This window comes from Notothenia coriiceps, unplaced genomic scaffold (assembly GCF_000735185.1).
Source record: "Notothenia coriiceps isolate Sejong01 unplaced genomic scaffold, NC01 NC01_scaffold00020219, whole genome shotgun sequence".
NCBI lineage: Eukaryota > Metazoa > Chordata > Actinopteri > Perciformes > Nototheniidae > Notothenia > Notothenia coriiceps.
The window spans coordinates 23,662-41,185 of record NW_011352920.1 but is presented as its reverse complement, the minus strand read 5'-3'; the positions used below and the strand labels follow the sequence as shown (position 1 = coordinate 41,185).

The window sequence follows — 17,524 nt, the reverse complement described above, 5'->3', positions numbered from 1 at the left end:
TTTCATGTCATGCTTAGCATTGCAATTATTTCATTGATTAGAGCAGTAATTTAGTGGATGGAGAGAACCTGTCAATTGACCACCGAGCATTTTGCAATCATCATCATCTTCTTCACGACCATCATCCAAGGCCAACAGGAAGAGAGATAGCAGAATGGAATACCAATCAAATGGCAGACATAGGGACGAAGGGAACATTAATAGAAAGTGTTGAAAGTGAGATTAAAACAGGGGGGTGGAGGAATAGAGATAAAAAGGGAACAGAGAATCATTTCAAGTTCTTTAACACTTGAACCGCCAGGGGTCGCTGTATACCTAAACCGCCAACGGGTCAAATGGACCCGCTATTAGAATGCATTGATTTTCAAGGTACAATGTTCTTTTATTTATCATACTAGAACACAGGGTTAAGAGTGAGTTTTGATCGCACAGTGATGAAACGTATACTAATAGAATATGTGGACTCTCAGCTTCCATATGATATCTAGNACCCTCCCTCTCCTTCTCTCACTCTCATCACTCTCTTCCTCTGCTTCGGCTCAGGCAGGTGACATGGTCCACCTCATTGTCGGGGCGCGTGGGTCTTTAGTGTGCAGATGAGAGGGAGAGGAGCAGCTGGCCAGGTTTACTGGAGTAAATTTGTGTATCGTGTGTGTAAACTTATATTACTGACATGGCGGGAACCAAAGTATGGGTTTACACAGTCACATCACGATGACTGACTCCCCTTATGGGGACCGTTCTTTTGTCCCCACATGGTTAACTTTTAAGGATTTGTGTATTCGGTGACCGTTTTGGTTACAAAAACAGTGAGTGTGTGTGTGTGTGATGCTCTCTGTGTGGTGCCTGTGTGTGTGTGTGTGTGTGTGTGTGTGTGTGTGTGTGTGTGTGTGTGTGTGTGTGTGTGTGTGTGTGTGTGTGTTGTGTGTGTGTGTGTGTGTGTGTGGTGTGTGTGTGGTGTGTGTGTGTGTGTGTGGTGTGTGTGTGTGTCAGCATCCAGCAGAGACCAGTCGGTCGTCAGGGGCCAGGGCTGTGGACATATGTCTTCCACCTCCCCCCTCACCTCCCACATCCTCCCCCCCCCCAGTCCTTCCTAAGAGGGTGCCAACCCCCCGCAACCTCCCTCCATCCCCCTTTAACTCCCCCATCCTCCCTCCATCCCCCTTTAACTCTCCCATCATCCCACTCTCCCCCCTCCTTGCAGGCCTGTCAAGGGACCAGTTGGGCCATCTGTTGAAGCAGGACCCGAGGAGCTGGTCTAGAGGAAATGCTACTGTAGCTTTGTGGCTAGCCGGGCTGTCGCTAACTAGCAGGAGTGTGTGCTTCTGTTGGATGCAGGGTGTGTGTCAGGGCATCCCAGGGCAGATGTTCCCCGGCACATTTGTCCAACAAAAATAAAATGATTGTCTCTTTTTTGGGGGGACTTTTTATAATTTAAGCTTGGTCGTAAACGATCCCACCAATAAAAACGTGAGCCTTCATAAGTTATTAATGAGAAACAGCACATTATTTCTCTCTTATATATGAAGAGGCCTAATTTATAAGCAATTTAGCAGCAACCTACACTTGTTTTCTATAATCCAGTCCCTCTCCGACATTCACCTTCTTACGGTACATTAATCTGAGTCAATTTAACAATTAAATATTTAGCTAAAAAAGAGAACATTGGCATCGTGAAAAAGGATACTGTACATGAAACGATCACTTCAATCACAACTGTTTTGTTTACCAGGCAACTCTCCGACCTGAGGTACTGACATGTGACTGAAAAAAATGGGGAATCATGTTTACTGACTGCCTCTCAAGTAAGTTTGCAGTTGCATCATTGATAGTTTAAAGGTGAAGTGAAGAGAACATTTTTTGGCAAGCTCTGGTAAATGGTCAGCAGGGATGTACAACATTAAGCAATCTGTGCCTAACTGGTCAACAGCATTCAAAAGCAGCTGTATGGTCCTTAAAGCGTCTAATAAACAAGTGTACGGGAACCAGCAGGAAAATGGCTGAATGATCCCACTGAGAGCTCAACACCTGCACACACTCAGCTCACACAAACAGCTGCTCTGATACACTGGGATGTTTTACTGCTGCTCAGTAAATCTTTGTTTACTTTAATAATCTGTAGGGCACTGAAACCTGATGACTTTGAATGTTCTTACATGGGGATATTCAAGCAAAGATGCAGCATTTACCAGTTGTTCGACTTTTCTCACGTGTGACTAACCTGCATCAGTAATTTGTTGGTGAATCCAACAGGAATAAAGATAATTAAATGCTTGATCCATTGCATATTAAAATTGCAATTTTTTTTTCTTATTACTGATTAATCTGTGAATAATTACCCATCTGTGAAATGTCAGAAAAACCCCAAACATGTCTTCAAATAGCTTGTTTTCTGTCTCTGCATCACATAAAACTCAATCAATCTCACATTTTAGAAGCTGGAAAATATCTGAGAAAATCTGACTTATACCAACTGATCTGTCGACTGATTAATCAATTAATGAACTAACAGTTTCAGCACCAGACACGTGTTTTGACCCTCTTTGCTGAAAAAGCAGGGCAGATTCTCTTCTCCTTGAAATGGGTTATAATGGGGGTTTAAATCACGTAGCGTGTTCCCGGCTCGCTGCGTCTTATTCTCTTATTCAGACAATCTACTAAGCAAGGCCAGCTTAGTGGATCTGATGTTTTCGTGTGTGTGTGTGTGTGTGTGTGTGTGTGTGTGTGTGTGTGTGTGTGTGTGTGTGTGTGTGTGTGTGTGTGTGTGTGTGTGTGTGTGTGTGTGTGTGTTGGCTGGAGAGAGAGAGAGTGAGTGTGTGTGTCTNACCTGCAGCAGTAGGTTCCACATGAAGACATAAAAACATAAACAACAGAACAACAAAAGGACATCATACACCAACATTTACAGGGATTACATCACTTAACAAATGTTAAGTGATGTAATCCCTGTAAATGTTGGTGTATGATGTCCTTTTGTTGTTCTGTTGTTTATGTTTTTATGTCTTCATGTGGAACCTACTGCTGCAGGTCTCCCTTGAAAAAAGAGATCATTGACCTCAATGGGATTTCACCTGGATAAATAAAGGTTTTGAATTGAATTTGAATTGAATAGTTCAGTGTTTTGTAAGGAAACCACTCACGTAATTCACAAACATGTACTTCTGTATCAAAACATGTAACACTGTAGAGTCACAAAGGTCATCATGGAATTTAAAAAGGGGGAAGTTGACGGGACATTAAAGGTCTGCGTGTTTTCTGCAGCATCAGTTCAGCAGCATTGTGTCTGTCGTCCTCCAACCTCACCACCATGAGCCGTCTGCTGCTGGGAGCCGTGCTGCTGGGGCACCTGGGAGTCTGCAGCGCCGCTCGCGGTGAGATATCATTTATTTGTATGTGATTTATGACATAAGGATTGTTATTGTCTGGCTAGATTTATTTCAAAGTCACATCGAATAAAGGTTCAAGGCTTTTATTGGTTATACGTACATAGCTACAGTGTAGTTATGACGATGAAAATCTTAGGTCACAGGCTCCTCCAACAGTGCAACACAATAAAAAAGATACACAGAAAAAAATAGTCCAAGTAAACAGTAAATACAAAAAGAAAAAAAGTGAAATAGTGCAATAAGAGTCTATTTTCAAGTTATTGGAATATAGTATATTAGATAAATAATTTCTAAGTAGCAGCCAGATTCTATCTCAGATCGCGGTTAACATTTTTTAATTCACAGTGATGAGTGTAACTTCAAATGTATTGCTCTTTANGTGTGCCTTGGCAGTCTAATAATTTCTAAGTAGCAGCCAGATTCTATCTCAGATCGCGGTTAACATTTTTTAATTCACAGTGATGAGTGTAACTTCAAATGTATTGCTCTTTAATTAAAATAAACCAACCAATAATAGCTCACTAATACTAGATTAAACGCACTTGAATAAAATGTAATAAAAGGCAACATTTAAAGGGAAATAATAAGGGTTCAATTAAGTGAAATGGTGTCAGATACCGAGTGTCTCTAAATCATTTTCAGACATCAGTAACGATTTGAATTTGTTATTTATTACCAGTAAGCAACAAAAAAGGAAATATATTTGTTTGGATTAGGAAAATAAATGTGACGTGTGTTGCTTCTTGCTCAGGAGCGAATGACATGTGAGTGTGAAATGAACTCTGAGATTTCGAGGAATTACATTTCAGGCCAGGTTTAATAACAAAAAAGCCTCAGCATTTCAGGAACAATGAAGCGCATCATGAGGTAGAAGTTTTTGTGAAAGTCTTTCTAAGGAAAAACAAAAGCCTGCTTCATACCAGACGGATGACTGAATTCTTAGAAATAATTTGCAAGGACAATTATTTTCTTTGAAACACGAATTATCCCAGTGTGAAATAAAACACAAGAGGTAACTTCAGTATTAATGTGGACATACAGTTGAATTCCCCAATAACATATTTAACTTGTTTGTTAGTTGGACATTTTAGCTATGAGACAAATGACCAGGATCAAAGTCCGTTTTTCTAAAAGGTGAAAAACATCTTGCTGATACATTTTTTTAAAGAGTCACTCAAGGGCTCAGAAAATTTCTTTTGTAACACAAAATAATAAATGTTCTGTATAATTTCAGAGCAGTTTTGGGAGCTAAATTGTTTGGCTGCACCTCATTTGTTTTTTTTCGATTTGGAGTTTCAACTGTCATACACTTTTCCCTCGTATTTTACTTCATTTCTTGTTTTTGTATTTTCTCTGTGTTCTTCTGTCCTGTTATATTTGTAGTTAACATAGGAGCTTTTCTTTAATAACAAACCAATTACCTCCTTTTATATTCATGCACTTGATGCTCTTATGTCCTAATAAACCATAATGTAATCCATTACGCCCTCAGCTCCAGAGACGCTCTCCAAACCCACCGAGGTGAGGTTCGACTCTGTGGACTACAAACACGTTCTGCACTGGACTCCGCCCGGCAACAGCAGCTCTCTGCAGTACTCCGTTCAGTGGAAGATGTGAGACACACACACACACACACACACACACACACACACACACACACACACACACACACACACACACACGCACACACATGATCCGTGCTGAACAGGATCCTCTCTCTGCTCCTCCTCAGTTATGGAGAGTTTGATTGGTTGGACGTTGACGGCTGTCAGAGGATCCAGAAGCCTCAGTGTGACCTCAGCGCCCTGACCTCTGACCTCAGAGAGTGGTATTACGCCAGAGTGCACGCCTCCTCTCCGCCCGCCAGCAAATCAGCCTGGACGCTCTCCCCGAGGTTCAGCCCGCGGTCGGACAGTGAGTGTTTCATGTTTTCCTCTTCATCGTCATCATCCTCTTCTTCTTCTTTGTCCTCTGGCTTCACCAAACTGAAAATGATAATATAAGTAGCTCATGTTTTATTTCCAGGAGAGGAAATGTGTTTCAAATATTTTACTCAGGGAGAGGTTATAGTAAAGATTTGAGAATAAGATATTAGGTGTTCAGATATTAGAAATTACATTTACATACCTCTGATTATGATTTGCTAAATAATATGTATTTTGACTTTATTATACTATCCATTGTTTCCGGTCCCCGTCTCTTGCTCAGTGCAACGGTATTTTTGTTGCCCTTTTTTTCTGGAGAAATTCAATCTTATTATTTTTAAATGAAGAATACGTTTGACAAATCTATGATGTTGCCTGGTATATAACCCCGCATCCTGCAAATTGAAGTCCTGTTCGAAACAGTCTGTCTCAAATGTGAATGAAGTACACCATGACCGGTAATAGGAGGTCAGAAATGCAAAACCAACTTGAAAAATGATCTCTTCTTTCATGTCTTTTTGTAATCTGTCTCTCTTTTATCACTTTGAATCTGTGTTTCAACATTATGTAAAAATATATTAAACTAAACAAGATTTATTCTATTGTATCTGCAGCCAAAATCAGCTCTCCTTTATTGAGGCTGAACCGCACGGTGCAAGGCATTGTGGTCCGTGTGAAGCCCCCCAGGCTGCTCGTCAGGAAGATGCACAACAGCCTGCAATACAAGATCTACCTCATACACAGCAGTGGAGAAGAGGTACACACACACACACACACACACACACACACACACACACACACACACACACACACACACACACTCACTGTTTTTGTAACCAAAACGGTCACCGAAACACAAATCTTAAAAGTTAACCATGTGGGGACAAAAAGACGGTCCCCATAAGGGAGGTCAGTCATCGTGATGTGACTGTGTAAACATACTTTGGTCCCCGCCATGTCAGTAATATAAGTTTACACACACAGATACACAAATTTACTCCAGTAAACCTGGCACAGCTCCTCTCCCTCTCCATCTGCACCTAAAAGACCCACGCGCCCCGACAATGAGGTGACCATGTCACTGCCTGAGCCGAAGCAGAGGGAGAGAGTGAGAGAGTGAGAGAGGAGAGGGAGGGTACGAGGGAGGGACACATTAACAAGCTATAATCTCAACTGCCTTATCCATAATGCATTGTGTGGGCCAATTTACATGGTGCTGGTCCCTCTGGGAGAAAGGAGATCATCCATCACATTACTTTATTAGCTCCCTCACAGTCTCTCACAGATGCACACACACACACACACACACACACACACACACACACACACACACACACACACACACACACACAGACGCACACACATACAAACACACGCGCACACACAAACACACATACAAACACACGCACACAGACGCACACACATACAAACACACGCGCACACACAGACGCATACACATCATTATTTGTCCCTGCCTGTCCTTCTCTCTCTCTCCCTCTGTTTTGTTGGCCTGTTTTGTCATGGTTGTTGTTTCAAACTGCTGCTGCCTCTATAAAACAACTCCACACCGTGTCGTGTTGTGCAGACTGTGACAAACAGGCAGGGATTTTTCTTTTAAAATATACAACAATAGGTCATTTAAAAAAATACGACAGCCTCGGGTTTCAGGGTGAGTCATGGAGGAGTTTGGAGTCAGAGGATTTAGGTAAATGTCAAGAATCTGATGCCAGGCTTTGTTTTTCTGAACTAAACTTTGTTTTTTTGTGTGTATGAATTAATAAATCTCGCAATAGTAAATCCACAAAGTATCTTTAATCCCCGATCATTTTTCTTCAGATTAACATAAATTGAGTCACTTTTTAGGGGAGATTTGAGGACATCTAAAACAAAAACAAACCTTTTGGGACAGCAGAGTATTTAATATTGTGTACCTGCATTTTGGTTAACTTTTCTTCCCCACTGACTTATAGTAAACACCCACTTTGTGTTTGTATGTGGTCATTTCGCATCAGTCTCAATCTGTCCATCTGGGAAAATATAACTCCTTTTTTAGATTATTTGTTTTATTAAATGAAGACATTATCAACATTATTGCAAATAACAAACAATCACATCGTACTTTGTGCATACATAAATGTTGTTGTTCCTCTTTGAAATATCTTTCATTCACTAGGGTTTTTTATGCAGATTCTAGTTAAATTGAATTGAACTGCACTTTTAATCATAGTTTCAAATATGTCGTTTTATACATGATCATTTATAAAACAAAAACATGTTGAGCACACGTCCAATTTAATGCATATTTTTCAGATGGTATAGTCCATATACACAAAATAACTTGGAATTGTATTTCATATGAGTATCTCAAGGTTTAGCCACACTGTCTATTATAACCATTCAGTTAACTTTATTTGTATTGTTTTTATTTAACCAGTTATTATGATCTAATTATTATAGTAAATAAGGAACTACATTAAGGTTTAAGATGTTGAGAGGAGAAATTATTTCCTTTTTAATTCTAAATCAGTCCAGATGATACATAAAGAACACATTAACTTGTCCATAAAACTGTCCTGAGTTCTGTTTGTGTGTGTGTGTGTGTGTGTGTGTGTGTGTGTGTGTGTGTGTGTGTGTGTGTGTGTGTGTGTGTGTGTGTGTGTGTGTGTGTGTCTCTAATGACTGGGTCGAGTGAAGTCTTCCGTGCATGTGTCTGAGAAACGAGTTGTTGGCACCTTAGCCACACACACACACACACACACACACACACACACACACAGACACACGCACACAGACACACACAGATCCATCAGTGGTGAATAAAAGAGCTGTAATTGCAATCATATATGTGGGGCTTCAGCACTACGCGCCATACCGTACCATTAGTATCACAAATAAGTAATAATTTGCTAATGACAACATTATGTTGAGTCAGTTTAGGGGCAATTAAAGTGAGTGATATTTACATATGCCCAATGAATCACCGAGCGTGGCAGTTCAGGCGGTCTCTAATGAATATTCATCCAGGCATTTCTCCCCTGCGCGCTGCAGTTTATAAACTGAATTATGGCTGATTTGCCCTTTTAAAAAATGAACATGGGCGCATCTCCCACAAGGAGGCGGCGAACAATAACGTCTGATTATAAAAATGTTTTACTGCTAAACTGCCGGTGAGGAGACGGTGGCAGCGTGGTTAAAGGAGGGACCTAAAATCAATCCGGTTTAGTCCCCGCCTGTCCACCTTTTAGACACACATATTACGCATTTAGAATATCAGACTGAACGTAATTGATTTGATTTTTTAGTAATCAGATCTTGTAAACGTAGAAGTAGATTTTAGGAATAATAAAGTAAAAGTCCTGCATTCAAAATGTTACTCAAGTAAAAGTACAAAAGTAGGTTACTAGCATATAAATGTACTTTAAGTAAAAATACTTATTATGCGGATGGGCTGGGTAGAAGAACAGCAACAAAAGTAAATACTCAAATAACGTACTCTGATAAGTGTACTAAAGTACCAGTACTTTTTACACCACTGGTAGTTTGTCTTCACATTATCCCAAGTGAAGGTCACAGTTTCTCCCCAACCCTTTAGGTTGGATTTCCGTAAGGCGAGGCTGCCTCAACAACTCATCCGGGGATTTCTCCGGTAATTGCCCCGGTGTTTGTAGGGGGCGGGGCTGACCTCTCAGGTGCAGGATCAACAGGCGACATCAGTTTACATTCAGGGCGCTTAACAAGATGGGCTGCACGTTTATCATGCAAATAAGCAGCTCTCTAGCAGGTGTCAGCATACACACACACACACACACACACACACACACACACACACACACACACACACACACACACACACACAGCATGCAGCGTCTTTAAACAGGACTGCAATCATTATCAAATTAACAAATGAAAACAAAGACACACACGTCTTTTTTTAATGACCAATGCAGCTGTACCTCGTAATGAGTATATTTAAATGTACAATGTAAAAGCAACAACATTTTATTTGTGTATAGCTTTAGATTGGTCACACCTTTAAAATGTGACACAGACGACAGACCTTAAAGCATTTCTTTATGAAACTCTGAAATCAACAAATGGTTTATATGTATAATATTAGATGTGCCACTGTGTATCATGTACACATATGGACATATATTGCATATTTTTGCAACAATTCCCTCCTCACGTGTCTGATGGTGGAGTTCATTTGATTTGGACAGACCAGGTTTTGGACAATATTAATAATTGATTTACAAGTCATGAGTTAATCATTTATTTTTGTTTTTTTTGTAAACAAGTGCAAGCGATAACATTGTTAATTTCACTTTTGTAAACCAATAAATATCATGCCACACTTCATTTACTCCGAACAATGTATCTCGCAACAATGTATGTCATTCATCAAAAGCTTTTAAAGTGCTGAAATGCTTCATGACACATTTGTTGAATTTAATGTTTACTGGATTTTTAAAACAGTTGAATACCTTAAGAACAAAAAGAAGAAAAACATGTTTTATCTCCTGCTGTCATATTTATGTATATTATCTCAGTCCTTCCTCAACACTTCAGTTTGCTTCTTCCTCTTTTACTGAGATGTATCTGCTGCCATCTTGTGGTTTAAAGCTGCATGCATTTCAAAACAAACTTCAATGTCCCAGAGGAGATATCTGTGCTGTTACACAGGGACCAGAGGTCAGTATCAGCTGGAGAAAATGAAAAAAGCAGAGCTGCGAAGAATTCATTCTGTGTCCAAATGTGTGGAATGTCCTCCCTCTTAAATACTAAACCCTCCTGTTTTTCTCATCTGATAAACATGGCTTCCTGAACCGAAGAAAGAACAGCCAGCAGCTTTTCATTCAGTCTGGATTCAGACGTTTTGTTGGATGAATTCCTTGATGGAAGTTCTCATTTCTCTTTTTGGTGGAGAGGAAAAACAAGAGGAAAATAAATGCTCAACACGTTCAAAGCCGCCAGATTGTCACTATCATTTCGTATTAGGGATTACACCATTATCTCATTTCAGTATTTAGAAACAAAGGACTCGTCAGCTGGAGGGGGTTGATATTCTGCTCCCTCAGAGGGTCTCTCATTAGTTAACATATCTTCTTCTATCATGCTGATAAACAGCTGTGCATTCTTTCCAGGTCGCTTGGGAAAAATACAATTAAAGCTATTTGACAATAAAATCGTATGTCGTTTTCTAAGGTTCTTAGTGAATGTCCCTAAGTAACTTAGGGAGTTTGTATTTCAAGAGCCTCCTTATTTATTCATCAAAATATTGAATAATCTCTCCTTATTTCGGTACCACGACTAAGAAACTTTCCCTTTATACGTAATTATCTATCTCAAATTTGAATGTCCATTGCTGTTTTTGCTCAATCTTTGTATTTGTCAATGTATGTTATCGTATGTGACAATGATAAATACAAAGTAGTTTAGCCCGGCCATGTGAGGAAAGATTGGTGGCCATTGGTTAGAATGTTTGGTAAGCAAGGGAAAAGAAATTGGGAAAAAACCTACTTTAGATTCTCCTTAAGAAAGAGGATAGTTTCTGAAACAGGACCCCTGCTGAGCAAGACAGAGATTGTTTGCAGGTCCTGAACACTGGATCCTCTTCCCTCTGTTGTTCTAAGTTACTCAGTATCAGTACACAAAGCTGACATATATGACAGAGGTCTCTGGTAATTTCGGCAGGTGGAGGTCCTGAAAGGGCAGCATGCCGTCATTGTCTATATGTGTTTGGACAGTGTAGGCTTTGGCCTCCGCCCCCCACTCCAGCACGGAGCTGTGGATGACCCCCAGTCGGGCCTGTTCATGAAACGCTGCTCCCAGCTCCCTGCCCAGGAAGATGTCCTGGATCTGGGATGGGGAAAAATCAAAGGAATCTCTCTGCAGGTCCTCAACCATTTCCATGTTTGTGTCTTCTTCCCTGTTGTATCTATTTGAGTCAAAGTGAGCTCCATTATCCCTGTCTGGGTCACTGTTTGAGGTTCTAAATCTGTTTGCATCTGGACTTTGATAAACAGGCCTCTCTGCCATGTTCACCATGGTCAGTCTCTCCAGGTGCTGCACAGAAAAATGTCCCTCCAGGGAAGAAGAAGGTGTCTCTCTGGATCCACAGTGGATGAGAGTTAGGTGCCTCACCTCAGAGTTGTTGAGCAGACGTGCCGTGTTTAGCGGCGACGTGAACCAAACTGTTAAACGTCTTGCTCCGAAAACAGGGGTGGAGTACGACTGGATGTCCTTGCATCTGCAGTCTGTGAGGGACGACAGGCTGCAGGGCTGCGGGAGCTGGCTGCAGGAGTAGTAGAAGAAGCTGTTGTGGGTCACATAGGCCAGGCGCAGGTCAGAGCGCTGCAGAGCCACCGACACACACAGCAGCACCCAGAGGAGAGGGGCGGGGGGGCTGAGGGCCGCCATCACTGCTGCAGGAGGGTCTCAGGCAGCATGTTGACTCATGTGGGGGGGGTGTGTCTTCAGAAACACACCTGAGCCTATAGAAAAGAGAACACAATCAATATCAGGGAAGTACTAAACAACACTTTACACACTGCAGTGTTTCCCCTAGGTTTACTGCTTTGGGGGGGTGCTGCCTGAGCTGGGGGGGTTGGGATATATATTATTTTTTTAGGGTCAAAAACACTAATCTCACAACGCAGCGCCCCTCCAAGACAATGGTAAGGGAAACACTGCACTATATACTGTATATTAAAGGGAACAAATTATGCTTTTGGGGTTTTCCCTCTCCTCCAGTGTTGTATAGGTGTCTGCATGTAATGGTCTACAAAGGCTACAATCTCAAAGTTGCTTCCGATGGGAGTTTCTCTCCTATACACTTCCCCCCCCCGCCTGAAGCGCCTCCATTGGACTCCTTTGTTTACTTCCATGACATAGTGACATCACTATATAACACCAGCGCTTCTATTGGCTAGCGCTCCAACAAATTGTACAAAATAGGCTAAGGGATGGAACATCTTTAAGCAGTTTACTCATCACAATAGAGCTGGCCGGCTAACCAATCAGAGCAGACTGGGCTCTGGTTCTGGTTCTGGTTCTGGTCTCAGGGTGAAAAGAGCAGCATGGAAACATGTCACAAATACCAATTTTAACCTGAAAGAGAGCAGAATAGGGCCCCTTTAAAGGTGGGGTAGGTAAGTTTGAGAAACTGGCTCAAGATACACTTTTTGTTATATTCAATGGAATGCTCTTAACATCCCGATAGCAATGAATATCTTAAGTGCTTTGACAAAAAATCCATTAAAAAATGTCATCTGTGTCCATCTGTGCACAAACTTAGCTCGTGCCCTCATTGGTCATGTGCGCGTTCGTGTGTGTTGGAGGAGGGGCTCTGTAAGGAAGTGGCAGATTTTTTCCGGCTGTGTATTTGAAAATTCTAGCGCACTCGAGCTGGTTTCTCCAAAATGACCTACCCCACCTTCAAGTGAAAGATTTGAATATTTTTTTACTGCATTCCAGCAGTATTATTTATGTTGTATTTTAATCTTTTGTTAACACATCGGTCCTCCCCATGTCCGATTCTATTACTCCGGTTAATGATTTACAACAACCCCGGGGTGCTGGTGTGAACTTTCATTTCATCAACACAAAATAAAGTTACCTCGACATAAGATAATAATCCTGACATTTTTGTGGCCAAAGTTCAACTGCTGTTCAAAATCAGCATTAGTGAGAGAAATGTTTATATAAAAATCTAAATGCTTGGGTCTTATAAACAAACTCAGGACTCTTTCAGCACAGGTCAACTTTCATACGGGAGATTCATGTTATTGGATAGCTGAGTGAAATGCTCCGAGGTCGCTCCCCTGTGTCTCTCATCCACTAAGTATGGCCTTACCAAGACATGAAGAGAGGGGATGTGGACACACTGACAGCTGGTTTGGATCAGCTATCTGACACACGCACACACACACACACACACACACACACACACACACACACACACACACACACACACACACACACACACACACACACACACACACACACACACACACACACACACACACACACACACACACACACACACACACACACACACACACACACACACACACAGGCACACACACACTTGGCACTTGGAGCCCTCATTGAATTTCCCACATACACACACATTTAGAAAATTATAACTATGAAGATTGCTTTGAGATTCCAGGGAAAACATTGTTTAGAAATCTTGGCTTTCACAAAGGTCTGGGCCACGAACACGACTCTGCCTGGTTTTGAAGCCAGGGCAGAGTTGACCACCACATTCTTCCTTCCTGCCTCATGTGACTTTAAAACAGAAGTGAATTATCTACAGTACATTTAACATCCTGTTTCTTATCCCCCTTTTATGCCTTTAATCTTGTACAAATATTCTTATTTCGCAATGTCTGACAGTATTAGTATGTGCTTTAAGATTTTTATGGCTGCACAATTCCATAAAAAGGCTTGTGCATCATTTTTACGCACATGTCACACTGATATATTTGGAGACACAGTTTGGAGGGTCTGAACAGTGTTTGGCTGCATCAGTTTTTACTTACTGACCACAGCAGGCCAGAGACTTTTAGGATTCTTTACTTTTCAGATTGTGCTTGCTTATAAAAAATATCTCACAGTAAATAACATACTGAATGTGTTTAGGCATGAAAAATAAGCTATTCAACTAAATACATTTGATGACCACAGTGTTATTGACATTAGGTATAAAGATGTGCTTAAAGGTACATCTTATGATGCTCTGAATTTGTTAACTAACCCTACAAAAACATCAAGACTCTTTTGGTGCCTAACACATTTCTAAATTACCAAATCAAATACAACTGCAATATTTAATTATGTTTGAGTAACATTTGCTCAAATCGGCCGTTGCTTTACGTTTTTTTAACAAAACAAATGCAGAGTATGATAAGTTGCACCTTTAAGCACAGGTTCACCCACATGTCAATAACACTGCTGTCATCAAATGCATTTATTTTAACAACGTATTTCTCATCACTAAACCCATTTATTTCGACCTGTGTGTCTTTATGTATTGGCTTAGGGCTTAGAGCCTCAGACAGGCTGGGGAAGTTGTAAACTACACTTTGATGGCTTAATCTCTAAACATGTAAAAATATCAGCAGTCCTTCAGTAAAGCTTAAATTGCTTCCTTCAAAAATGTATTTTCTCATTAAATACAATTAGATTATTTTACAGTAGTTGTTTGAGTTTTCTAAACTGTTGTTATGAGTCTAAAATGCTGCCCTCACCACTTGAATCAATCGCAACTGATGCAAACCCAAACTGACCACAGCTGCCATGCTCAGCGACAAAGCAAGTCACAAACTTTGAAGAGTCACCTTTCAAGTGTGCAGACAAAAGGCTTTGGATTCTCATGAGCTACAAAACGGGTGGATTATCCCTTTGAGATGAACATACAGGAATAGTTAAGAATCTCCTTCGAAGAAAAGCCACAGCTTCCTTGATTTCAGTGTCCAAAAAACAACAAAAGTCTGAACTGACAAATCCCTCTAGCAGCCGTAGTAATTATGACGGGAGCAAAGACCGCGAGACAATGTTGTTTTGTAAAGCTTGACCACGACCGTTCCCGAACCTGAACAGTTTATTTTTGAAGCCACACTGACAGAGGTTGCCTGGCAAAAAATAATAATTTTCAAACCTTTGCCATATCATGACAGATTTATTTTTCAACTCTGAAAAAGTGTTCTTTTAGAGGTCATGGACAAACAACATGGTTTGCTGTTGGGAGACTTTATATGAGTCACTTTCAGGCTACATTTTGGGAAACAAACCTCATTCATTTCTTGCTGAAAGATGGATGACAAGAGATACATGGTAGTACTAAATTATATAAGCAAACCACGAAGCAAAATCACTTCACTAGCACCTCTAAATATCACTTTTTACATCTTATATTTAATCTGCACAGGACAAAAATATAGAAAATTAACTTTTTTTCCTATTTGGATGTTTTGTTAACTTTAGATTTAGATTTTGACATTTAGATTTGACAATTGACATCTTTTATTTATTATTTTGACCTATAGAACATATTTCTAAAAGTTACACAAAACAAGGTTAAATCTTTTTCTCAAATGTGAGGGAAATTAACTATAACGTTTTCACTGGAATTTTGCACCACATTTTTTTTGTTCAGTGCCTTATCATCTCGGTAAGAAAGCATATTGCCCAAATGCTGAGGTATTCTAGCGATAAGGTTTTTGTAAAAACAAATGATTTAAATAACCATGGCCTCTCCATACTGAAGATATCCAGGGCTAATGCACTCAAACTTACAAAAAACTTTTTAGACGCCATAAGAGGCAAGCTAGTTGAATGTTTGTTTTTTTATAAATATGAAAATTATATTTCTGTTATGCATATTGATGCTGAGAACAAAGGGAAAAGCAGTAGAGGAGGAAGATGTTTTACCAGCGTTATAAAACACTTATTGATAAAAGCTCAGTTTGACTGTCACAACCACGTAGCTCTGCCCAGCTTCGTGGAAATGTGTGAAGATTTACTTTCAGATGGCCACAGCTTGGTTACTCAGAAAGTGGTTGTGTCCTCCTGGCTTTACAATACTTTCCACCCACAGAGATTACCATGAATGTCTGAGCACATATCTGAAAGAGCTATTCACTCACTTGAACATGAAGTGACTCAAGCCTCAAATATTTGGATAAAGAAAAATGTTTGCCCTGTAAGACATCTATCATTTATTCTCACAAGGTAAACATTCAGAAGTTCACAGTGGGATTTAACGGTCAATCCAGCATCATAAGCAGCTGCAGTGTTTCTCAGTGAAACATTTGACACCTTTTCATCACAACAGATGCGGGAATGTTTCTATTACATAACTCTCAGACACAGGAATGTAAAAGCTCTGTAAAGTAATATGAGAATATACAGCAATGCTTGGCTCTCTGTTTCTTTTACGGTCCAACTGCAGGGAACATGTAAGCTGTTAAAGTACAGGAAATGATCACCAATGCTAGTACAGTACTAGTTAGAAAGGGTTCCAGATTGCTGGGGTGTAACTCACCTCAAGTTGCTGCTGAAGAGCTGATATGTGAATGCGTCAGTTTGGGGCTGGGATGGGGAGGAAAGATCACATCCAGCTGACGTCATGATGGGGGAAGTGTTCCACAGAGGAAGCTGTAACTCACATCAAGTGCACATTAAGTTCAGTCTCAAGAACTGCAGACGAACTTATGTGTGGTCTTACCATAAAAGACCTGAAACAAAAAGGGCATCCCTTCATTGTCGATCTTTATGGGCCATTTTATGTTTGCAGGTCCATTTAGTAAGTTATCTTTTGATATAAATCCCATAATGTTTACAAAAACATAGTTTTGAAAACTGTAGCCATACCTAATCAAAAACATTTAGATGTGTTTGTTAAAGTATCATTTATAACATTTTATGTCAGGTCCATTTAATAGGCTATATTATCTTTTGACAGCAATCCAATCCCATTTCTTATACATTTGTTTCTATATTCGGGATTGTGGGAAACGGTATATTTCAATCTCTCTGTCTGTACACACAAATTGGAAGATTGACAATAAAGTTGACTTTGACTTGACTTTGATACAGATATGTTAATGTTTACAAAAGTACATGGTCATTTTGAAGACTACAAAATGTAAATTAATAACTCAAATAAAACTCCAAACATCTTATATTGGGTTACTTTTTTGTAAAGCTCTTTTAGTTTTAAACCTGATTTTTATAAGCTTCTTAGTTTTTGCAACAGTCTGTAAATATACACAACTTTATAATAAAATACACACATGAACGCGCAAACGGAGGGGTAGGGTGTAGGGGTAGGGTGTAGTAGGGGGCGGTTTGGGAATGGGCTGTCTGTCTCTGTTTCCTGTTTGAAAAGTGTTCCCTCTCCCATTTTGTCTGTTGCTGCTGATAGTGTTCACCTGGTGCCCTGTGTTGTCTCCTCCCCCCTCACCTATGTGTTGTTGGTTTGATTAGTCTGTGTGTATTTGGGCTCGGTTTTTCCTTTTTGTGTGTGTGAGATCCTTGTGGCTGCTGACTGTGTTCAGGGAGGACAGTCATATTGAGGCTGTCAATCATGTGCCCATGATTTAATAAATGCCCACACCGGGTTATATTTGAACTCTCTGCCTCTGCCTCCTTGCTTGGTCGGGCCGCTCAATTGTCAGCTTCACACCGCCATAAAGAGTACATCTT

General features: G+C 40.3%; 2 protein-coding genes across 2 annotated transcripts; one reads left to right on the top strand and one right to left on the bottom strand.

The window, feature by feature from the left end:
• The first annotated feature begins 3,300 nt into the window (after positions 1–3,300).
• Positions 3,301–9,045, top strand: il22ra2 (interleukin 22 receptor, alpha 2). Its single transcript, XM_010779464.1, has 5 exons — positions 3,301–3,371; positions 4,879–4,999; positions 5,119–5,300; positions 5,926–6,068; positions 8,980–9,045. Exons 1-5 carry the CDS (start codon positions 3,308–3,310, stop codon positions 9,043–9,045), a joined length of 576 nt encoding a protein of 191 aa, XP_010777766.1. The 5' UTR covers positions 3,301–3,307.
• Positions 9,046–9,568: 523 nt separating this feature from the next.
• Positions 9,569–16,421, bottom strand: LOC104952612 (uncharacterized). Its single transcript, XM_010779462.1, has 2 exons — positions 16,362–16,421; positions 9,569–11,805 (listed from the first exon to the last, which is right to left on the bottom strand). The coding sequence occupies exon 2, from the start codon at positions 11,729–11,731 to the stop codon at positions 10,955–10,957; it is 777 nt and encodes a 258-aa protein (XP_010777764.1). The 5' UTR covers positions 11,732–11,805; positions 16,362–16,421; the 3' UTR covers positions 9,569–10,954.
• Positions 16,422–17,524: the final 1,103 nt, after the last annotated feature.